Source organism: Numenius arquata, chromosome 2, assembly GCF_964106895.1.
Source record: "Numenius arquata chromosome 2, bNumArq3.hap1.1, whole genome shotgun sequence".
NCBI lineage: Eukaryota > Metazoa > Chordata > Aves > Charadriiformes > Scolopacidae > Numenius > Numenius arquata.
This window is the reverse complement of record NC_133577.1, coordinates 42,268,280-42,293,006: the sequence shown is the minus strand read 5'-3', so window position 1 is coordinate 42,293,006 and position 24,727 is coordinate 42,268,280. Positions and strand designations below refer to the sequence as shown.

The 24,727-nt window shown below is 38.7% G+C and overlaps 1 protein-coding gene across 4 annotated transcripts; it reads left to right on the top strand.

Annotated features, from left to right (window-relative positions):
* The first annotated feature begins 223 nt into the window (after positions 1–223).
* Positions 224–24,140, top strand: INTS7 (integrator complex subunit 7). 4 transcript variants are annotated; one of them, XM_074168191.1, is made up of 20 exons: positions 224–350; positions 589–718; positions 1,460–1,606; positions 3,669–3,806; positions 4,301–4,347; positions 4,847–5,046; positions 6,641–6,763; positions 9,040–9,157; positions 10,250–10,384; positions 10,926–11,023; positions 11,710–11,949; positions 12,667–12,804; positions 13,537–13,743; positions 17,274–17,468; positions 18,289–18,392; positions 18,775–18,843; positions 19,713–19,845; positions 21,007–21,105; positions 21,887–22,072; positions 22,992–24,140. In XM_074168191.1, exons 1-20 carry the CDS (start codon positions 260–262, stop codon positions 23,277–23,279), a joined length of 2,886 nt encoding a protein of 961 aa, XP_074024292.1. In that variant the 5' UTR covers positions 224–259; the 3' UTR covers positions 23,280–24,140. The 4 variants fall into 4 exon arrangements, with proteins under 4 accessions (XP_074024292.1, XP_074024293.1, XP_074024294.1 ...); XM_074168192.1 differs by having other exon boundaries at positions 260–350; positions 19,713–19,803; positions 22,992–23,279; XM_074168193.1 differs by having other exon boundaries at positions 260–350; positions 19,713–19,827; positions 21,049–21,105; positions 22,992–23,279.
* The last annotated feature ends 587 nt before the right edge of the window (positions 24,141–24,727 follow it).

Here is a 24,727-nt window from a genome sequence, read left to right as displayed (position 1 = left end):
CTCCCGCCACCGACCGACCCGCCAAACCCGTCGCCGGGCCCTCATTGGCCAGCAGGCGCCCGGTTGTGCCGCGCCCTCTTCTTCTGATTGGGTGGCGCGTCGAGAGGGCAGGGCCTCCCGGGCCACACCCACCCCCGGTGGTGGGTCGCTCTGCCAGGCGCGGCGCCTGCGCACAATCTCCCCTCAGGCTGAGGTGGCGGGAGGGCGACTGCGCATGCGTAGCGGCTGGGGCGGGGAGCGGCGCTGAAGGAGGGCCGGTATGGCTGCCAGCGCCAAGTCCTTCCTGGCCGATGCGGGCTATGGCGAGCAGGAGCTGGATGCCAACTCCGCCCTCATGGAGCTGGACAAAGGTGAGGGTGGGCTCGGGGTTGTGGCCGGCCTAGGGAGCGGGGCTGGGGCTGCCCGCAGGGCAGTTGGTACCCGCTCTCTGCCCCCACGCCGCGCTGTGGGGGGCGGGTAAGTCCCGTCCTTGGGTCCCCAGCGGCCGGGAGGTGTCTGGTACCGCTTTACCGCCGGGGACGGGGTGGAGGAAGGACTCGGTTTTGACGGAACATCGGTTTCCCCAGTAATTATGGTTATTTTGTTTAGGCCTCAGGTCTGGCAAGCTCGGGGAGCAGTGCGAAGCCGTCGTTCGTTTTCCCAGGCTTTTCCAGAAGTATCCTTTCCCTATTCTCATCAATTCAGCTTTCCTGAAGCTAGCTGATGTTTTCAGGGTGGGGTAAGTAGAGTTGTGTTTGACTGACGCTTGCTTTCCTTGTCTGTAGTGGGCCTGCGTGGCTGTGAGTGATCAGTGACACCGTTCCTTTCCACCTGCCCTGATTTCAGGATTCACTTGCTGACTGGTTTTAAGTTCACTGGTGTAAATTCTGCTCTGTAGACACCTTCAAATTTACAATTAATAAATAGATGAATGATCGTATGTGCACATTCCGTGTCAAAGGAATGTTAATAACAAAGCCCAAAGTATAGCTTTTCCAAGTGCCCAGTGTCCAAATGATGAGTGTGATGGCATTGGAGCTACTTTGTAGTAGCTTACAGAGTTGCCATTGTGGAATCTTTCACTGTTGGCTCCAGGAAGGAAAAGAACTTCACTCACACCTGGCAATGGCAATTAGACTTTTCTGTCTTAGTCCTAGACGTGCTTTTCTAGCAGAATTAGATCCCTAAGTGTGCACAAAAGAGGCATCTGCTTACAGTCCTTCTCACTGGTGCCAACAGTTTCATTTCCCTGGAATTGTGCCTAAATTTTACACTGCCTGTACTAGAAAATAAAACAATAGTGTGTTAATAGTCTCTTTTTGATTGTAGGAGTCTAATTAAATATAATGTTTCTAAAGCATAGACCTTTCCTTGTTTTAATTTACTTTCATGAGTTCTATTTTAAATAATTTCATGTTTAAAGTGTTTGAATTTTTATTATAAAACAGCCTGATAAAGAAATGTGTGTGTCTTCTAATAGAAACAACTTCCTGAGGCTGTGTGTGCTGAAAGTTACTCAGCAGAGTGAGAAGCACCTAGAGAAGATCCTAAATGTGGATGAGTTTGTCAAAAGAGTTTTCTCAGTAATTCATAGCAACGATCCAGTTGCTCGGGCTATTACACTTCGGTATGTATTACAAAAATGAACCTAACTTACTTCAAATCTCTAGCTAATTATTAGTATGCTAGTCTGGAATAACAAAATCTGAAACTCCATGAATGAAATATAGGAGGTGTCTTATACATTGTTCATGGAGTTAAAAGCGAAGACATCTGTCTTTAAAGGGGGTGAGCGATAAGGATCTGTGATCAGAACAACAAGATTATTAACCATTTCTGTTGGTGAGAATTTTGTGGATGGCTGCAGGCGAAACAGCATTTGCAGCATTGAAATTTTGTATACTGAAGAGAAGAAAAATGAACCTGTTGTATGCGTAATCCAGAGAATAGCTATATGCTACATGTCATATCTTGCCTACGATATATTTAGACTAGGACCGAAAGTGCTTACTTACCTGTCAAAGTATTTTTTGTTAGCTTGTAACCAAAACTTATTTATGTGAACCTTGTTACACTTGCAGCTATTTTTCGTTTATTGTTGTCCTAGAAGTTTACAGCTTGTTGGTTTCTAATCAATAACTTCTAAGGGAGTGACATTGTATTATTGGTTGCTTGGACTTCCGTGGGAATCAAATGGGGAAAACCATAAAATTATCTTTAATGTCACTGTGCTGCTGCTTTGGTGTCTGTGTCTCTACCACTAGCTAATATGATCGTCTTAACTGTATCTTCCAACTCCTGTGCAAGTGAATTCAAATGGGAAGAGAGCGCTTTTCTTTCTCCCTTTGTATTCTTTTCTTTTACCCATTTAGAATTCTTACTCCTTCACTATTGGAAGATGGGAGGCATTAACAGGGGTTGGTTTGATTAGCTCATACATCCATTTCTTTCTTCTTTTGATATTTTATTTGAGGTTGTGCTTTCATGCTCTGTTGTCTCAGCGATCTATGAATACAATATATCTACATGTTTTCTTGTAGTTCCACTTCAGTATTCTAACATAAGATTACAGCTGTTGACTGGCATTGAGGGTTATCTTTACAGACTGCTAGAAGACCCAGGAACCTGCTCAGTTTAAAAAAATGCTTAAATTAGTAATCAATTGACAGGATGTATCAAATGCAAGGGTAAAATGGCTGTTGGTTCAGCAGTTCCAGTTGAAAATCTTCAGTTGATTTGCTTTTGTCCTCCTTAAATAGTGTCAGTAAGAAAGAGCATGCTGAAAGAAAGATCTGCTAAAACAAAATTTTGTGTCTGTGGAATTTTATTGCGAGATAACTGTGTGTAAATATTTGCATAGAACTCTTGCTAAAATTACCATCAGTGCAAATCCTGCATTCATTCTTCTTTTAATGGGATTATGCTAAATATGCCTAAAAAGTATCTTTGAGATATTCTTAGCAAAGTTTAGATTGATTTTCTCCTTTTTTAGCAGTTACAAAAAAGGTATTGAGCTATTCCCAGTAATAACCTTGTCTCGCATCAGTGAAAGATCTTAGACATAAATGATGAAAGTCTGATACTTGTTTACTTGATCATGGTAGCATTCTAGAAACTTTGCTTTCTTAGCATGTGGCTAAAATTTGTGACTTCAGATATCTGGCACTTACTTCTGCAGTCTTAATTGGGAAGAGGGATACAAAGGGTAGAAACAGTTATCTAAGTTGTTTTTTTCCCCTTAGACCACCACTGAATGTATATCCCATGATGTGTATTTCGTGTGTGTCTGAAAATAGCCATCAGTACATTTTAGCAGTAAAACTGTTGTATTGATACCAGAGCTTGAATGTCAAAGCATTTTAAAAATATTTTTTCCTCGTGCTATAGTGCACTCTTAATTTTATAAGAATTCTTGCTAAGTTTCTCACTGTGCCCTTTTCAAGCTAAAAGGTATCAACATGTAATCAGTTTTTTATTAAACCACTGATACAACCCACATGACAAAATTTGTTACCTTTTAATTACATGCCTATTTTGATCATTTATTTATTTCTGTAATAGATACGGAAAAGCACATATTGCTATAAAAACAGTCTTTTAACCAGTCCCTTTACATTTCTATTTGGTTTCATCTTGCATTTCTTCATGATCGTTGTTCTTGCTGATTTTGCTGTGATTTATTTCTGTAGAATGTTGGGCAGCATGGCATCTATTATTCCAGAAAGGAAGAATGCACATCACAGTATTCGTCAGAGTTTGGATTCCCATGATAACGTGGAAGTTGAAGCTGCTATATTTGCTGCTGCCAACTTTTCTGCACAATCGAAGTAAGAAGTACTTTTTTTTCAGTTCTTCATATTACAGAGAATGGAAAGTCCATTGACACTGGCATTCACAAACCTTAATATTTTCTTCTGCAGTGCTAACCATGTCATTTATAGCAAAACATTTAATTATGTGCAGTAATGGTATTGTAAAGAAATCCGAATACAAGTTTAACGGATTTTTTTTTTTAATAAAACAGTAATGGAAAGCTCATAAATATGGGAATGCAAAGTGTAATAGCAGCTTTAATGATGGATTATTTTACAGACGTGTTAGGGAACAAAATGTAGTGCTGTTTATCACTGACACATTTTTGAAAGCTTCTATTTTATCATTTGATCATGCCTATGTGCAGGGGTTCTAAAACTTTAGGTCTTAGTAAGCACTCTTTTGTGAAAGTTTTTATTATTAAAATACAATGTTCAGTAGTTCAATTGATATTTATTTTTAAGTATTTCTTTTTCATTTCACCTGGTACTTTGTCCTTTCTCTACAGGGATTTTGCTGCTGGAATATGCAATAAAATCAGTGAGATGATTCAAGGTACATGAAGGGAAAAGCTTTAATTTCTCTGAGAATTCTTTATTATCTATATGTATGTGTCAGATATCACAATGCTGTTGCCCTTATCCTCAAATTATTCCAGTTTTTCAATTAAATTAGCTAACCAATAGTCTAACGTCTGGTTGTTGTGTCCTATTGAAACTGTAAGTTCTCAAAACACCTGTTTGGTAAAGAATAAAAGCTCATCTGTAGTACGGTGAATAAACTTACATAGACTACCACGGGTTGCTTCAGATGAGTTAGTATGTGTGTTACCTGCAATGAAGCAAGGAGCAACCATCTCAAAGAGCCATAAAAGTGCTGGATACCGCTGTTGTTATGCTGCTAGCTAGTAGATGAGTTATTTGAAGCTAACGTAGGTGTTTGCACAATCTGTGTTCAGCAGTGGTAGCAGCACAGACAAATTGTGTGCCTCAGTACTGCCAAAAGCCAGTACAAAGGACTTACGTTCTGCCTGCATTTCTCTTCCTTGTTGCAGGTTTGGCCACACCTGTGGACTTGAAATTGAAGTTGATCCCAATTCTACAGCACATGCATCATGATGCCAGCCTGGCCTCCAGCTCCCGGCAGCTGCTGCAGCAGCTGGTAACGTCCTACCCCTCTACCAAGATGGTCATTGTTACTCTGCACACTTTTACTCTGCTTGCTGCTTCTTCTTTAGTTGACATTCCCAAACAGGTAATTCTTCCTAATTCATTTCTTCAACTTAAAGTACATTTAAAAACCTCAGATTCTAGCTGGCATAAAAAATAAATCGTGATAGATATGCTAGGGTGGTTGCTCCTATGTGCTGTATGAAAGCAGCAGCAGTTTCCAGGGTATTCTTTCTCTATTTTTTTCCCCTATCTGGCCCCATTTCCAGATAACCCCATCAAAAACAGGAACCCTTCTTTACAGATTTATAACCTGTCTTTTCCTTAGATCAGCTGGGATTGAAATCAACTAGGATCAGTCAGCATTTAGGAAAGCAAATACTCTGACTTTTTCTGAAAGCATTTCATCTTACCTGTAGAACCCAGGCTTCACTTCTCACTGCTGTATATTCTCTTGGTTCATGGGTGTGTCTTTTGCCTTCATTGCATACAAGCAGATTAATATTTCAGTAGCATAGAGGGCATTTAAAAATGTGTTTCTTGACGAACTCTGAGGAATTTGAATCTCTTGCTGTAATCTAGGACTATAAAACAAGTTATGGGAAAGCAGTGATTGGAAAAAAATCCAATGCTTTTATGTTCTGATAATGTGCTTTATGGACATGATTTATATAGCAGGTCTGAACACAGTGAGATTTGAGATTGATCTAATTAATCCTTGTAAAGTAGTCACGGAAATCTCTTTGCTTTCTTTCAATCCTCTACAGCTATAGAAGGCTGATGCCTGTTATCGTTAGACTAACAGCGTTGATCTGTCTGAAACATTTTTGGTATGGCTGATTTCTCTATTTCAGAGGATGCTTTTGATAGTACTGAATCTAAGTCAACTGAAACAACATTAGAACACTTGATGTGCTTTTTGCTGGGTTGGTTTTTTGTTGTTGGTCGTTTTTTTTGTTTTTTTTTTAATGGTGGTAAACATGGTGATTTAGGCTGTATTTCTGCAACACAACAGCCAATGCTACTAGGAAGTGATGTAGCCAGGGTGGGGATGGAGAGGAGATCCATGGTCAGCATGTTCATGCTTTTTTCATGTGCTGGCTATTCCATCTCTGTAAATTTGCAGGACAGGAACACAACAAAGGACATGCATTCAAGTGTCACTTAATTTGAGATAAATGCTTTGGAGAGGCTGGGTAGAGGTTGTTTTTGTTTGGTTGGGGTTTTGGGTTTGTTTTTGGCAACTACTGAGACATACAAAGTATGTCTGTGTTACTGTCTGTTAACTGTAGATCGTGCAGACACTCAAATTAGTTAAGTATTCTGGGCATTTGGCACTAGTAGCGTAATTATGACAGTGTAAGGTGTTTACTGAGCTTCTTGGGGGTGTTTTATGGTATTTCTGTGAGTGCTGAAACAGGTCTCAAGGTTTCTTAGGTATGCATGGTGATGTAGAGTAGGGTGTGTGAACAAGAAGAGCAGGTAGAAGTTGGCTGTTGGACTGTTTTAGCTTGCCATGGCATCACAGCCTAAGCAAGAGCTTTTCTGTGTGGCAGGCAATCAGACAGATACGGCAAGTTAGTTTTGACAGAGTATGCTCAAAATTTCTTCATGAGTACTTTCGAAAATACTTCCTTCTAGTAGCATTTCTCTCAAACAATGAATTTACTTTGTTTCAGATCCAGCTTTTGTTGCAGTACTTGAAGAATGATCCCAGGAAGGCTGTGAAGAGGCTTGCGATACAAGATTTAAAGTTGTTGGCCAACAAGACACCACATACATGGAGCAGAGAAAATATTCAGGTTTGTACATTTTTAAGCTAAAGTTTATGATGAAACTTTGCAATTAGTTGTAGAATTCTTTCCAGAAGAACAATTTGGGAGGCAAAATAAGAAAGAATGTACATCTCCATATCCCTAAGTCAGGGTACTCTGCCAAGCAGAGTAGCCAACTATTAATGAACACTTCATAGAATATCTTGAGTTGGGTAAGTTGACCCATGAGGATCAAAGCTGAAGTATTATACCTGAGGAAGTACATGTGTCATGTCGTATGTTCTTACTGTAAAAAGGCCTAACTTTTTCCATCTGACAAACTGATCCAAGATAATAGACGTGAGAGCTGAATGGTTACGTTAACCTCATGATACTGAGTATGTATTAATGCTCTCATGCAACACAGAGTGTCTCTCTGGAATTCGTTAAAGCACCCAGCATTTGTTATCCAGCAAGGTATACCTGAAAGGACAAATGGCATTTTGACTTCATTTGTTAGGATTAATGGCTCGATTTCAATAGTGTACTTGTGGCACCTGTTGCATGAATGAGGCCCTAAAAGGCGTTTATAATGCATCTGTATTGTTTGGGGAAACAGTTGTTACATTGTAGATAGGATTGCTACTTTCATTCAGTGACAGTCGCTTTTTTCCCCTTGTCTTTCCCTTTTTCTGGTAGAAATGACTGTAGAAGAAAGATTGTAATGGGAAAGTAAATATTTCAAGAACTTAATGGCACAGGTTTATAGCTCTATTTTTCTGAGTCTTTTTTTCTTTGTTTTTGCTGTTCTTGGAAACTACTTTTGCGATATGCTGTTGGAGCATAAGACAGCTGGGAGGAAAAACTGCAGATTTTTGTTAATGATTGTGTGAGAATAAAGCACGTTTTGCTTTGCCTTCGATTCTTAGATAAGGTGATTTGGAGCATGCAGAGGTTTTTGTTTTAGTGAACTGCTTTATTCTTCATATGGATTAATACCAGAAAATTATTTCCTTTTAGGAATGTTAAGAAATTGCTTTAATTATGGATTCTTTGCAGTCAAAATGGTACTCTAAACCATTATGCCTGATTAGTAGTTATCTCAATACAAGTTAGAGACACTGATAACATGGTTTTCATTGTGATGCAGTGTCTTAAAGTAGGTGTCCTGATGGTTGAAATGCATAGGAAAAAGTTCCATTGATGTCAGAACTACACCAGTGACTGGGTTAGAACAAAATTAATTGCCTGAAGCTTGTTACTGCTTGCTGAATGGCATTCAGAAGTAAGGAGAGTTTTTCCGACTTCCAAAAAGTAAACATTTCGACTTTTTCCATATATTTTCTATATATTTAAGTTGGTAACGTTTACACAACAGGGACTGCAAAAGACTCTCTTTCTCTCACGGCAAAACCTGCTTCTTATCTTTTTACCAACAAGAGTTTAAGCAGTGTTAACTTCTTCAGCATTTTGGGTCTGTCTGTGTAGGTCACTTAGGAGGCTCGGTCTTTGAATTGTGGAGACTTCACTGATTTCTAGACATCAGCTTTAGAAGCTGTTGATGCTTAGAGCAGTCCTCCTACTGACTGTGAAGGTAACAAGCAGTCTGCCGTCCTGCTAATTCTTCTGTGCTCCTGGCATTCTTCACAGCTACTGTTTCAAATATGCCCTGGGTGGTGATCTAATAGTACTGGAGTAAAACATCAGTGTCTTGGGAGACATCAAGACTCATTTTCAACCCTAATCATTGTACCATCTTCTGTCTGTTGATGCCATGCTATTCAGTAGATTAGCAAAATACTACGTTGGTACAAATTGCAAACTTATTTAGAATTTAACCCTTACACTGTACAAGAACATATGCCTGATAAAAACACTATTTGGGGTTTTTATTTGTTCTGTGGAACTAGTTCTGTGTTGTTTTTCTTTATTCAGCTTTGGCAGTCTCTGAGGCAGAATATACTTACATTTCTGTCTCATACTGCTTTCTCTCATGTTGACTAAAAAAGCTGTCTTGAATTCTTGTGCAATATTTGATCAATGAGACCTGATAATATTTTTGCCACTTATTTTTAATTGATAAATGACTTATAATGGGTGTTTCGTAGCGTATGAGACCCGCTGTCACTTTTCTGCAAGTTATGTCCTCTGTCTACTAAAACATATGCTTCAAGACATGTCTTCTAAGTTTTGATTTCAGTATACTATTTTCTGTGGAAAAATCTTGACTCTCAAAACTTCACAGACAAGTGCAACTAAGTGTTTAATACAGATAGCTCATTGGACTCCCTTCCCTCTGTATCTTTTCTCCTGCTAATCTTTAGGCTCTCTGTGAATCTGCTCTTCACACTCCTTACGACAGCTTGAAACTGGGCATGCTCTCTGTTCTTTCCACGTTATCGGGGACCATTGCCATTAAACAGTACTTCAGCAGTGCTCCAGGTAAGAAGACTAGATTAAATTATTATCTTTGGCATTTTTAATGGCGTGGCTGTCTACTGATAATTAGTTCCATCTAAACACTTTGTAGCATATTCTTGAACTATTTTTGAACTTCAGAACACTAGCTGAGAGTCAGACTGTGTTCATTGTATGTAAACTTAAAATTCGATACGGTATACCCATGAATAGTTACGGCCTAAGATTTTGTTTTGAATTTTGTGGGTAATATGCTATATGAAAGCATATTGTGTCTTCAACTTTTCTTCATTTTATGAAGAAATGTAATGCCTCTCAGATGGCTGACGTGCATCTTGTTTAGGTGCTTTGAAACCATGGATTTGCCAGTTTTTGAGTAGCGTGGAGAGTAAATGGTAGGAGAGTGGGCTGGCATGTTACCCTGGCACAGTCAAGCTATGCCACCCTTGTGGGAATGGCCTGCTTCAGTACCAGGTGAACCTGTCTGCCTTGTGACTATTCTCTGGTGGAATTTTAGACATTTTAAAGTGATTCAAGGTGTTTTGTTCATAAACTGGTGATCGTACTGTTTTCTTTTTTCTTCTTGAAAGCCACACTGCCCTAATGAGTATTATGAGCCCAACTACATGGGCTGCAGAAATGGAGAAAAGTAGTATATCCTCTTAAGTCATTTTGGCATGTCTTGATAGTTATCATGCTCGCCAGCTTTTTTTAATCAGATATAATGTTTCTTAAGGCAATATTTCTTTGAGACCCTGAAACATCAGTCTTTAGACCCAAATATACTTTCTCAGTCTATGTCTAATTTGTATGGTGCTCAGGAATGGAGGGAGAGCCTCTGTGTGTGAAGAGAGAGAGAGATAAATGTTTTCATAGAATCATAGAACGGTTAAAGTTGGAAGGGACCTTTAAAGATCATCTAGTTCCAACCCCCCTGCTACGGGCAGGAACGCCTCCCACTAGACCAGATTGCATCATCTTTTTTAAACATGTTAAAAAAAAAAAAAAAAATCCTAAATCAATACAGGTTTTTTGTAGAAATGTATACTTGAAAAGATCTGTGGTGTAATTATGAACTGTGCTGTTTTATGGCTTGTTTGCCTTGTCTTTATCTAGGAACAACAGCTACAACTGCGAGATCATTTGATTTAGTAAAACTAGCACAGGAGTGCTGTTACCATAATAACCGTGGCATTGCAGCTCATGGTGTGAGAATTCTGACTAATATATCAGCCTCTTGTCAGGAAAAAGGTAAATGGAAGCAAGGACAATGAAATGTGTCTGCTTACAGTCAGGCTTATGCACTTAAGATGTATTAACTGGTCTTGTCTGTAAATCTGTCTGATCCTTCATGCTGGTTATGGAGAATTGGGACTATAATTTAGTAGAAAATATTCTGTATGATTTTATGAATGGGAAGATTCCATCTTCGTCAAATTTTTGGAAAATTACTGGGTACGGTAGAACTCGTGCTAAATAAATGCTTGTCTTATCTTTGCTGTAAGACTAGTGAATTGTTTGTTAACCTTTGCAAGCTCTTTGCACAAAGTCTGTTGCAAAAAAATAACAGGGTATTTAGAAGTCTTAGTCCAGAGATTTATGCACGTTTTACAAATGTCACAGTATGTCTGCTGAGTAGTTACCTGAGACATGGAATGGCAGAATTGTTTCTAATCAAAATAAGGTAAGGCAGAATATTAGGAAGATACTTATCTGTCATGACTGCAACACCAGTGCAAGCATTACACCAGTTATGGTCAGAAAACGACTTACTCTGTTTTTCTTTTCTTAGATCTTTTGCCTTTGGAGCAAGATGCAGTTTTTGGCTTAGAAGCTCTTCTTGTTCTTTGTAGTCAAGATGACAGTCCAGGAGCTCAGGCAACCTTAAAGGTGTGATTATTCTTGTCTTCCCTTAACACAGCTGTAAGTTAAAGTAATAGCTTGTGTAACGAAAGGCTAGCGTGCACCAGATCCTTTCTGGTGGAAACTAATATAGTGGAAGGAAATTAAGGGTTTTCTATATTTTGCCTGTAATCAGAGTTCAGAGCAGTAGGGAAACTGAGCACAGCTATAGTGCAACTCCTCTCAGCTCTAGAGTAATTTGATTGTTTCAGGGGAAAAAAATGGCATTCCTCTGAGGAACTGCTCTAATAAAACATGAACTCGAACATGGGATAGAGGTGTCTCTGGAGGATGGAAAGAATCTTGGAGAGAACCTGTTTTTTGGAGATGGGAATGCAATGTACGTGATTACAATACTTTTATAGACGATTATTTTTATTTTCCCTCTTCATGAGCTGCATAACCAGTAATTTTATCTAGTTATTTACCTGTAAAGGCTGGTAGTATGAGAAAGAAGGTTATCGTTTTTTGAATTTGTGATATGTTTTTGTGCTGCAAGCACAGGGAGAGAGGCTTGAGCTCTTAGAAAAATCTCATCTTTTGTAGAGTACACGGCTCTGAAAATACCAGATCTTTTGTATTTCTGCAATCATACTTGCAGATAAGTGTGTCTGGGTTTTTTATTTGTAAGTAGCCATTGTGTTTATTGTACCTGTTGGCTGTGTGATTTGCAGATCACGTTAACTTGTATGGTAAAGCTGGTCAAGTGCCGTCCTCACCTGAGCCAGTCAGTAGTTGAATCCCTGCTGACCCAGCTGCACAGTGCCCAGGACACCGCTAGGATTCTCATGTGCCACTGTTTAGCAGCTATTGCCATGCAGCTGCCTGTCCTAGCGGATGGGATGCTAGGAGACCTAATGGACCTCTACAAATTAATTGGACGATCTGCCACAGATAAAAAGCAGGAACTCTTGGTAAGACCTCCTTCTGGTGAAAAGCCCTTTTAAACTACCGTGGATGGATTTTATTTAAAAAGGCAGCTAGGTCATTTGTTATGTACAAGTTGGTGTGCCAGTCTTCTATAGCCACTCTTTTCAGTTTTGCTTTAACTTTTGACTACGTATGTCAGTGTTCAATGTCAAAATCATATCTTGTAGATGGACCTGAACTATGCAGTGTATTCCATTAGACTTCCCAGCAGATGGCACTGCTTAAACAAACCTAGCTATTGAAGTTATTGGAGTATCTGTAAAATAATGGTTATAGGAAAAACAAAATGGCAGTTAGCTCAATTTATGTATGGTATTCCAATTCATGTAACTTTCAATATACTGTAAGAGATAAAAATGCTTTTATCACATCTATTTGGAAATTAATTTGAATTTTAAGAAATTACAAGTGTCCTGTTAACTCATTTGGAGCATTCGAAATATCTTATCTAAAGCCACAGTAAAGATTCTTTAAATGAAAGTGACTTTCATCTGCAAGAAATACTTGATTACCATAACTATTTAAAACGTACATGACTGAGAAGTTCCTCAGTTAAAATGTATATGTAATCTTCTATGTAGCTTTGAGTCCAAAATCAAGATAATTTCTGGTAGTTTAGGAAACAGAATTGGCTTTTTTTTTCCCCTTGTTTTTAGTTCCTGAGATATAGGCCTCTTCCTCACCCCTCTACTCTTCATTAGGTTTCTCTTGCCACAGTGATATTTGTTTCCAGTCAGAAAGCTTTATCTTCAGAAGTCAAAACTGTTATCAAACAGCAGCTTGAGAATGCCTCCAATGGATGGACAGCCTACAGGATAGCCAGGCAGGCTTCCAGAATGGTAAGGGAAAATACCTGGACCAAAAAGATTTGGTGTGGTTGGAAGGATGGTAGTGGCTTTTTTTGAAGTGGAAAAAGAAAGTAAGGAAAATGGGACTTCGGAGGAGGAAATGAATGGGGGGGGAGGGGAGGGAATAAAAATCATCTTCCCTTTTAATTCCCTGGAATGTTTATTCAGATATATGCCATTTAGGGCAGTCATCCCATCAGAATAGTTTTTCACTTGTCTTTTTTGAAGTATTTGAGAAGGAAGAAAGTAATGACCCGATACTTTCTTGAGCACATGCCTGATTTGTATTGTCTAGCTGTTCCTTAGAAGGTGATATAGGCCATCCTGATGTGTGCTCCTCTTCTTCAATGTGAAGAGAGGAAGAAAATATTGTTTCCCTTTTCCCTTCAGCAAAGTCACAGCTGGGGTTAGAATTACACAGAAACCCTACTACAAGATGCTGGGGTAAAAGTAAATTTTTATATTTGTTTCTTACCTTGTTGAATTATTTTGTGTAAATAAATACTATACTTCACGCAGGCTGATAATTTAAAAATCAAAATAGTGAAACTTCTTCCAATCATTTGCTCATGAAAATCCTATCAGTAAATAAAAGCAAAAATGCTTATTTTGTGGAAGTAAGAGTAGCTCTGGAGATGTTACTGTTCTCTTATTTGTATTTGTTTCATAGAAACCCACAGCCTTCTTTCATGTCCCCTCTTGGAAACATTCTTGTTGTTACAGGGCAACCATGACATGGCCAGAGAACTGTATCAAAGCCTCCTGACTCAAGTGGCTTCAGAACACTTCTACTTCTGGCTGAACAGTTTGAAGGAGTTCTCCCATGCAGAACAGTGCCTGACAGGTTTGCAGGAGGACAACTACAGCTCAGCGCTTTCTTGCATTGCTGAAGCTTTAAAATCCTATCACAAAGGAATAGCATCACTGACGGTTAGCAGAGATCTACTTTACTGTGTACTGCAGCAGGGCTGTTTGGTTTATGTTCTTAAACCTCTGAAAAGTTTTTAAAGATGTCTGACATCTGCCAGGCCCTCTTTTTGAGAGGCCTGGAGGGAAGAGCCAGTTGTAACACACTGCATCTTCAGAGAGAAGATCATGTAGCTCAGCTAAGTGTGATTAGCTACATTTCTCTTTTTTTCTTTTCTTCCCCCCCGCTTCCTTCCTTGAGCAAATCATATGTATGACAGACCTTTTTTTAAAGTTACAGTACTTAAAATTTTCTTCTCCTTGTCTTGACTGAGTAAAAGCTATTGTAGTAGTCAAGCTTGGGAATGTGTCTAAATTGGCTGCTATCTTCTCCAGATACGGAGGAGGATTTAAATGTGATCCCATGGAATCCTAACAACAAGACAACACCAGTTTAGTAAGAAGAGGGAGGACAATTAAATCTCATCAAATCAGAAGAATTTAGGTGGTACCTGCTTTTATACAAATACTTTCTCTGAAGTAGTGAAAATGGCAAGAAGCTGTGTGTGTGATGTCTGTGAGTGTAAACAAAAAAAGCATTAATGAATATAGACCTTCAGTTCTTACTATGAAGTTGCTTCTTAACAAAAGATGATCCAGGTTCACACAATGTTTTATTTCATATTTTAGTTTCCAAGAAGAAACCTTTGCATAAAGTTTTCTGTATGTCTTTTGAGTGAAGCTCATTACTGGAATTGTCAGTGTTGTGACGATTCAGGTATTAATGTTTAATAAAGTTCAGATATTACTGTTTATTAATAAATGTCCCTGAATAAGCAGGAAGGATGTAAATTTTACATCTTTACATCATGTCCTCTGAGAGAAAGCTCCATCATTACTGAAGTATTTGTCTTTAACTTGGCTGAGTGAATAAGCCTTTTAATTCAGCGTTTCAAGATTGCTGTAATGTCTAGAAGACTTTGAGATTTAGACCTCATCTAATTAGATGTTAATATTTAATACAGTCAGGAAAATAACCTGCTTAAATAGGTCATTCTGTGATTCAGTAATTTAATTAGCCTTTCCCTAGAGTTTGGGGTTTTTTTCTGTTGAAGGATTCTTGTCCTCATCTCCTCTGCTAAGTTTTTCCTGCACATTACACGTAGATATTGCACCCAGAAAAGCACTTCCTGTTGGTTGTTGTGGTCCAGAGGAGTAAGTACAGGTTTCAGAGGGCTAGAGAAGAGGAAATTGGGTTTTATTGCTGTCTGTTCGTGACTTGTTGCATCACTCTGGACAAATTCCTAACCAGGCTTGAGTGTATCAGCTGTTAAAAGGAGCCACTCACTGCTTGCATCTGCAGAACTCGGTATCTCAAAGGGGAGCAGAGTGCTGTAAGTGCATGATAGTCTGACTGCTGAAGACTTTTGGTGTCTCTTCCCTCTGGCTTCACCTTTACCATTGCTGCTGTTTCAGTGCAGAGTATGACTCGGCACTGTTGGTACTGCACAGCGTTAGCGCGTATGATGAACTCTGTGTAGCCATCCACTTTGTAGCTGGAAGACTCTGTGCCAGTAAATCTGTTGCAGATGTTCAGTCGGCCCAGTTTAGCAATGATGAAATACTCAGACAGTGTCTGATCTTGTCAGAAAATTTCTCAGTTCCTTCTTGATAGACCTGCAACTGTCTTGCATTGCTGTGTGCAAAATGTTCTTTCATGTGAGTTAGTCCATTTGAGGAAAAAAAGTCCTATTACTTGGTGGATGAGAGGTGAGGGGTGGGGAGGGCAAGGACTTAGAGCGTGTATTGGCCACAGCCCCCATCTGTCTTGCTGTGTACTTGCTTGCATAGTTAGCAAAGGTTTTGAATAGGGTCTGCTCTTTCTGGCATAGAACACGCGTCTCACTGGTAGCATTGTGCTTATTTTTCACTGCTGGTAATCTAGAGAAGATCCAGAACTTGAGCAGAGCACTAATATAACCATTGATTGAGCGGCACTAACTCCAAGTATGTTGATAGCAAGTGGTGGTGTTTGAAGAACTTGGCTGACCCAAAGAGCTCTTTCTGTCATTTTCAAAAAAGAATTGTAACTCATTTATTGCCCATGGCTATATGGGTAGCAGATAAGGTAAATTGCAGTATTAATGAGACAAGCTTGTATTTCCATTTACAGGAATCTAGTCCAATTTGTGCTACTAAAAACGTCTGGGTTTTCTGATATAAGTACTGGTACTTTGCTCTCTGTAAAAGCATGTAGTCTCTGTAGAGCCATTACAGTGCAGTGAGATCTCTTCCACAGAGAGTTTTCTGAAACCACCCTTGCAGAATAAACTGAACAATTTCCATTCAAAAGGCAATCTTTTTTTTTTTTTATGCCCTTGGAGAAGAGGAAGCAAAGTGCTAGATAAGAGGGGCTGAATGGCTCAAATGATGAAATACTCTTATTTCTGTGGACAAAATCTAGCTCAGTAGTTTAAAGTGGTTGCAGTTGGCTGATGTTCCTCACTTTAGTCAATAGTGGGCCAGTTCTCAGAAGACGTAATGTTTTGTGAGAAACTAGTTTGCTGCCTTCCTGCTGACAAAGAAATGATTCCTAGCAACGTTTTGGGATGGGTTATAACTTCTTACTCCCAGAAGTGACCTTTTCTGTTGAGGAATAAGAAGCACTGGGAAAGACATGCATGAGTTTAACATAACTCTATTCTCTGAGTAAGAGAAGGTACCGGTGCTTTGTTTTGCAGATGGCTTTTTCCCCCAAAGAAAAAAGTGTACTCTTCTCAAAATCTAACAGGATAAGAGAAATAAGTGGTGCATTTTTGGCTTAACTATTATCAAATCTCGAGTGCTGCAGTCTACCCCCTCCTGGGTGTCATAAGTTGTCACAGATCCTTCTGCACGTCACATAAGCTCTTAGGGAGCAAAGTTTCACAGAACTGCATTTTCTAAGTAAAAGCAGCATTTCTACTCTCCTGGAGTTCTGTTATTTACTGTTCTTAGTTGTCATTAACTATGTCTCTGCCTTTATCAAATGCAAGGTTCAGCGCCTTTGGAATGTTCCTGTCTGTTTCAGAGTTCTGGAAAAAATCAAAGGTTATCACCCCTTCCTCTTGCTGCGAGTAACTTTAGCTAATTTTTTCTCTTCTGGCTGATGTAGAGAATCACTTTTTCAGTCTTTTGTGTTTCTGTTTGCCTTCCAATTCAGTGCGTCTCTCTTATTGCAAGGACTGTCTGGAGTGACGTCCATTGAAGCTTAATGACTTGGCCTTGGAAAAAGAGGAAATAGATGCCCTAATAGCATTGTAACAGCTTAAGTCACATTTGTTACAAGGGTGATACACTTGAAATATGGCTTAGTAATTACAACCTTTTGTATGATTTATATTCAGTATGATTTAAATTGAGCCAACTTGTTAAATGTAGTTTTAAAAAAGTAGCTTTTAGAATTTGACTGAAGGGTTCAGTTGTCTAATGAGACAGTTCAGTGACATTGCAAAGTTATTTTATCATGTTTGCTTTTGACCCAGATTGCCAACATTCCTATTGCTGTGTTTCAGGCTGCTAGTACGCCTCTTAATCCTCTGAGCTTTCAGTGTGGATTTGTGAAACTCAGAATTGACCTTCTGCAAGCTTTTTCTCAACTCATTTGTACCTGCAACAGCCTAAAAACAAGTCCACCACCAGCTATTGCCACAACGATTGCTATGACGTCAGGAAATGATCTGCAAAGGTGTGGACGCATCTCTAACCAGGCAGGTGTTCTTGTTTCACTCTTGTGCAGTTATGTTTATGACTCTGGTATGAATTTTGTTTCTTGGCAAGCACATCTGACAGAATAAATGAAAAGTGGTAGTGAAGAGTTTTGCTCAGTAGTGGGCCTTAGTTTTCATCTGCAGCTGTAAAAAATACCTGCCTGTAGCAGGCCATTTTTGGAATTGAGCATGTATGTAGGTTTTCTCATACTTTTCATGTGCACAACTTCCAAGGATATGCATGTAGTAAGCCACTCGGTACACTCAACCTTGCAGTGAGACCTTTCACACTTTGTTTTGAAACGCCTCACATACTGTGATTACACTAAGGAAGAATATATACTTTAGGATCCTACTGCAACTCTCTGGTGAGTGTTGGCAATTGACTTGATACTTCACAGAACACCCAGATAGCTGCCTTCTAAAATGCATGTAGTCTGCAAGAAGGAATCAGTGGGTAGTCTTTGAAAGACAGAGCGGTTTGATTTACCAGTAGGGGATGAGGGAGATTGTTGGTGAGGTTTTTTTGTTTTTTCTGTTTTGTTTTTGTTGTGTTGTTTGTTTTTTTTTTAAACTCAAGGAGGGTATGTTGGTGCTGTGTTACAGGAAAAATATCCGTTTAATGCATGGATAATAGTTTGTTACTCTGATTTTTATCTGTGTGGAAAAAGTGAGGAGTTAATGTATTTTTCCAGAGTATCTTGTCTTATCCCTTCAGTGCTGTGTGTTTTAGTGTAGTGGTGTTCTGGATGTGTGGGGTTTTGTTTGGTTTGCTTTGCTTTGATTTTTTTTTTTTTCACTAGTAACATTGTCTCTGTAGATGAAACACTCAATGGAGGAATTCCGAAACCTGGCTACACGGTATGGAGATCTGTATCAGTCATCTTTTGATGCGGACTCGGCAACTCTACGGAATGTAGAACTGTATCCTTTTAAAGTCTTAGAATTTTTCTGCTTCTCGTGTGGACAGCATGAAGCTTAACAATCCTCTTTTCTATGAAGACTGGCACAAAGTCATTTTGAAGCAGTTAGTACCATAAAAATTAGGCACCAATTGCTGAAAACCTATTTGGAAATAAACATTGCCATACTATTGTTAGGGATTATTTATGAACAAGTTATGACACAAAAATTGCAACAGCATAAAACTTGGGATTTTCATAGTTCTTGCTCTGTTTACTAAAGAAGTAATGACTGTAGGATTATTTCATAAAAGCTAGAGAAATAAGTGCCAGTAAGTATACTCCATTTCTTGGTTTAGGTGCCAACTTTTTTAAGTTTTTTAACTCCTTAGTATTAATATCAGACAACAGCAGAGCTGCCTGTTGATTTCACATGCAATAGAAGCTCTGATTTTGGATCCAGAATCTGCAAGGTAGCTTTGATAGTTAACTTTCTACTCCTTTGCTATTTATTTCTGATTCCTTGGGGCTTTAAGCCTAGGAATTCAAAGAATGTTCAGAAAGTTTTTCATTAGACTCTTCTATTTCTACTCTGGGCAGGCTTTAGGACCTGTTGCTGCGGTAGTATACCTGGCAGGCTGGGGACTGTGTTTCAGGTTCTGAATTTTATACTGATTTTGCTCTTGAAGACAAATCCAGTATAATGTTCTCAATATAGACTTGCATTAAAAATAAAAATAAAACACCAACTTTTAATCTCTTCTTTAGTCACCTGTTTTAACTTGTGTTGTTCTGTGTTAGCTCCCATACCTACTGTTTCCACTTGTAAGCACACATTAGTTTCCTTCAGAGTCCTGAAAATATATGCACTAAATTAGTTTAAACTTCTAATGTAAATTCATCACCTCTGGCTCTTTTTTAACAGTGGACTTATACCCACTAAAAAATCACATTAAAATGCCTATAAAATGAATCGCTCTAAAACTGGCATTCTTGCTTTTCCTTGAGTTGTGAGACTTTTAAAAACATAAACACTGCAGACTTAAAGAAAAGCTAGGGGAAATTAAGCATGCTTAGTCTGTTAGACCTGTAACTGCTGAGAGAGGGTGTGGACAGAAAGTGATGGATAAACTGTGGTTAAGGAAGGGTTTACATGTAAAGCACAAGCCTTACAGTGAAAAAATATAGTAAAGAAACAGCAAACAGTTTGAAAGCCATAATTATTTCTTAATGGATTTCAAGTTGTAACAGGGTATGGTCTTGTTGGGCCTGTTTGAGAGCTAGCCTCCCAGATTACAATGAAGAAAGTATGTTAGACATGATGAAAAGTTTTATTTTTTAGTTTCCAGGAATATAGCTCAAATGGAACAGCACATGTCGAGAGTGAATATGAAAGAAGAATGATGTCTGTATTTAATCACGTACTGGAAGAAGTGGAATCCCTCAACAGGAAGTACGCCCCTGTGTCTTACTTGGCAAGTAACGGTTTTAAATGTATATTCAGCAGACAAAGGTTCCAGAAGCTCAGCAACTCCATGTGTCTATGGTGGTCAAGAAACTGAAGAGCACACTCAATTAACATAATCTCTTACCGGCACAAATGGTCTCTATGGAGACTCACTACTTCAAAAATACTTAAAGGTTTTACAAGACATCTGTAACCACGCTCTCATTCAAATACTGAAGTGTATTTTCTTTGCTCGTGCTCTTGTCATGAAGGAATTCTTCCCCTACCACACACAGCACTGGAGGGTCAAGCACAAGCTTAGCTTTGGTCACTGGGCTGTTGGCAGTTAATGCTGTGTTTTGTGAGTATAGTGTTTCTCTTATCGATGCAGGTCATCAGAGAACACAATGTAAAGTGTGTTGAATGCAAACACTGAGCTGATAAATGTAGTCCTTTACAGGGCTAGTACAGTTTTGTCTTTTACTGTTAATGAACATCATAAAGCTGAAGTGCTTGTTGATGGGAACAATGTAGTTTATTTTTCAGTTGTCATGACTTGCATCTATTTGCCTTGTTTCTAAATTCAACAGTCCTTACCAATTCCAAATAGGAAAGAAGAACGAGTTGTGTAAAATGTAGCAAAAGTAAACCCTGTAAACTTAGTTGTCACTGGCTCCATATCAGTCTAGCTCAGTGACTTCAGTAGTGCTGCCTTTGCTCGTCTGAGCCAGAAGGACAGCATAGTGCAGTGGGGAAAGGCGGAGTAGTCAAGAGGGTTAAAACTTAACTGTTGCATCGCATTAAATTGTGGTAAATGCCAGTCTTGTTTTCTTGGAGAGGAATTGTTGTTTATTTGAGAGTTTGTGTGTGAAGGTTTTGTGTGTGACTGTTTCAAGCAGATCCTGCTCTGCTGACTCTTAACAGTACGACTGAAATGATTTGGATTTTTGTTTTCCTTGGCCTCCTTGTCCTTTCTGGAGCAGAATACCTTCTCCATAAAGGGCAGAACATAAACAAAGAGGCTGAATGTAGTCACTGTCATCATAGTGGCTGTTATTCTATGACTGTATCAATATATTTCTGGACTTCTAGTGGAAATTACTGCAGTTTCAGTACCTCAAGGGCACATCTTTTTTCCTATGCTATGAATATTTTTTTTTCTCAACTGTTTTGGCTCTGTTTCTTACAGCATACAGCTTGTCTGAGCAATGCTGTAATTGCATTGTTGAAGGTACCCCTTTCATTTCAAAGGTACTTTTTTCAAAAGCTGCAGTCTACAAGTATTAAGGTAAGTACTGCCGAAATGTGACCGAAAACCTCTCTTTATAGAGTCTTTACTTCATGAGAAAAGCCTTACTGAAGGCACAAAGCTTCAGCGTTTTTAGTGAAGATACTTAACTGCAAATAGCATTTGGGTTTATCTGTTAGGAATAACTTGAATAATATGTACATATGATCATTAAGAACCACTAGGCTGTGACTTAGGCAAGTAGGATTTGGTTCTTTGATTGCAAAGCCTTAAAGATAAAATCTAACTGGAATTTTTGTTGATTCTGAGTCTACAAAGCTAAATAATGATCTAGTCCTGGGAAGGCAACTTTTATAAATTTATATTGTTTTTCCTTTAAAAAGCAACATTTATGATCTTGGAAAAAAAATTGTAATATTTATCAGCTAACTGACTAAGAATGGCTGTATGTGACCTTCATGGTTTTTGGTGGTTTTTTTTCTTTTACTCAAGTGCTTCTTTTTTCTGGGAAAAGTGAAAGCCTTAAAATTTTTAATACTTACTCTTACTGCACTTTACTTGTTTGTTCAGATAATATATTAAACCTGTAGCTATTTTGCAGAAGATTTTTTCTGCTTCTTTTAAAGAAGTGCAACTAATTAAAGACCACATCTAGTAGTAACAAGTGTCAGATGTAAGTTCTGTGTTTCAATTTGCTGGTTTCCCTACCAAACACCTCCTTGGAAATTTTTCTGTAAGAGGGTCGTCTGTTTCATCCTTGAGTTGTTTACTTTTCTGGAGGCATAAAAGTACCTTTTAGTCTGTTTTTCTTGTGTTTCAGCTTGCTCTGTCTCCATCCCCGAGGAACCCAGCAGAACCTATTGCAGTACAGAACAATCAGCAATTGGCCCTAAAGGTGGAAGGAGTGGTTCAGCATGGATCTAAACCAGGCCTTTTCCGTAAAATCCAGTCTGTCTGCTTAAATGTCTCTTCAGTGCTGCAAAGCAAATCTGGACAAGACTATAAGGTATGGATAGAACAAAGCCAGGAGGAGTCTTAAGCTTTCTTGCTGTATTTTCCTGCTCTCTTGTTTGGCTCTGGCTAGCAGAATTTTCACATTGAAATGAATGGGTTCTTCTGTAATCCTCTCACTCATGACAGGTGACTCTCAAGCACTGGCCAGAGCCAGGCACAGTGCATGGAAGGGATCTGGGATTTTTAAGTCTGCTGTATGCTGATACATTTTTAGTAACAGCTTTTCTTCCAAACAAAAGAGGCTTTGTGATGTTCAGAGCAAGTCATTAGGAATGTGCTTAAGATAAGGAAATTTTAACATAAGTATATATCATATGGAACTTTCTACAGGGAAAAAAAGGCAGGAATAGATTATTCTCTACCATATAGTCTCTAGAACTTCTTTATTCTCATTTTAAGGTGGTTTTTTTTGTTTGCTTGTGGAAATTGCGAGGACAGACTGTCCAAATTAAATAGCACCCGAGGAGACGCATAGGAAATTCAAGTCAATGGTTTTATAAAAGATCGCATGTCTCAAGTTCAGGTTCTGCTAATGTGTGACATCTAGTGAAAGACCTGTTTTGGTCCATTTTGGGGTTGGTTTTTTGTTTGAGGGGGAAAAGTCAGTTGCTTCTGAAAGAAAAACAAGAGTAGGAAGTATGCAATGTTTTTCTGACTCGTATTACTCTATGGAAAGCTAGAACCTTGAGGAGAAAAAGACTTGTTAGCTACCTTGCTTCTGTAAATAGATATAAAAAGAATTCATTCATCGATGAAAAAGCATATCAAGGTGGCTCAAATATGCCCATGCGTTGGTTTAGGAAAATTGAGGACAAAGATTATTTTTTTTTTCTCTCTTTCAAACAGAGAGCAGACATTTTATTTTAGCAGGTTTATATAAAATGGCATTTTTACCTTCCATGTGTTCTCAGATTCCTATTGACAACATGACCAATGAAATGGAGCAGAGGGTGGAACCACACAACGACTACTTCAGCACTCAGTTTCTGTTAAACTTTGTGATACTTGGCACCCACAACATCACAGTAGAGTCCTCTGTAATAGATGCAAATGGTATTGTCTGGAAAACGGGGCCTAAAACAACTATTTTTGTTAAATCTCTTGAGGATCCATATTCCCAGCAGGTTCGTCTTCAGCAACAGCAAGGACAGCCGCCATCACAGCAGCAACAGCAAAGAACAGCGTACTCGCGGTTTTGATTCCCAGGAGTGACTCTATCCCAGTCAGTGGTATTACTATTTTTTCTTGGACTCTTTTTTTTTTTTTTTTTTTTGAAAGATCTACAATTTTAACCTTCTCCTAGGAAGCCTTAGATGCCAATTTGTTGCTTTTTAAACTATCTGGAGTAAACTTGAACTTGATTCAGCAGAGGCAACTCAGTTCAAATCTGGAGTTGTGCTTTTAATGCAAGAACTTCTACCTGATGTCTTCACTTCTGTTTACAAACCTGCTACAGCAGGCTCCAGAAACTTTGATAGCAGGGGACACTAAGACCTCTTTGACTAGTGCTTTCTGTAGTCTCTTTTTTTGAAGCACATCAGTTCTAATGTTAGGCTTACAGGACATCAGTAAACACTTCGGCTAGTTGCACAGAACTGAGTGTAATACCAAGTCTGTATCTTTTAATGTGAAGGAATTGACAGGAATATCCAGAGGTTATTTTTTTTTCTGACATTTTTAATAGCAACTTCCAGTATTTGGCTGGTGTGTGTTACTACAATTCATCAGCACTACTTAGTGCTCACATCTGAAAGAAAAAACTAGTTGCAGCTCACTTCTCATACCTAGTCATTGTAGAGGGAGGAGACTGCTTGAAGGTTTGCTGTCTGGGGAGTCTTACAAGAGGCAGAATTTTACAGGTGGGAACAATAACTGTTTCTCAGATGATATAGGAAAGATTACTATGTTGTCATTAAATCTTCGCGTATCTCTGTTTTGGAAGGCTTTGGTTTTGTTGGGATTTTTTGTTTGCTTGTTGAAGAAGGAAATTATCTTGCAAGTTGTCATTTGTTTTAACTGCTTTGTTTTTTTAAAAAAAAAATTATATACCAAAGCTTTGTAATCTTGTGTACTCTTTGACCAATTTAGTAATCTTAGTTGTTACTTTTACAGGATAACTTGAAGGAGAATTTTGCCAATACTAGAAATTGATTCAGAATAACTTTGGAAATATATTACTTCATACATAGTTTTCATGCTTCCTTTGAGACATAAAAGGCTGAACTCCGCCTGTGTCTGGACTCCCAGGCAATAGATCACATAACATGTCCTTCACCTGGTCCTCAGAAATAATCTGCTTATCAGTGCAGGAAAGTAGGACCCACTTGAATGGGGAGGAGGGAAGAACAGCCCTTCTTACAGACTTCAGTTTGTAAGTGGTTTAATCCCTCCCATTGAAGCAGAAATTTTTGTTTGTTGTTTTCTCAGTAAATTCCTAAGATACTGTTATTTCTTCAAGTTGATTTCACAGTAGATGCTGACTACAGCTTGCAGATTCTGCTTGCTTTATGTGCAGAGAATATGATAATGGATTGTTATAAGCCTAGGTTTCTTTGGCCTAGCTGGATGAAGAATTGTTTTCACTGTATTTTCCCGTAATAGTTGCTTAAGAAATCAACTTTCTTCCTCTTGGCTTAAGATTAACTAG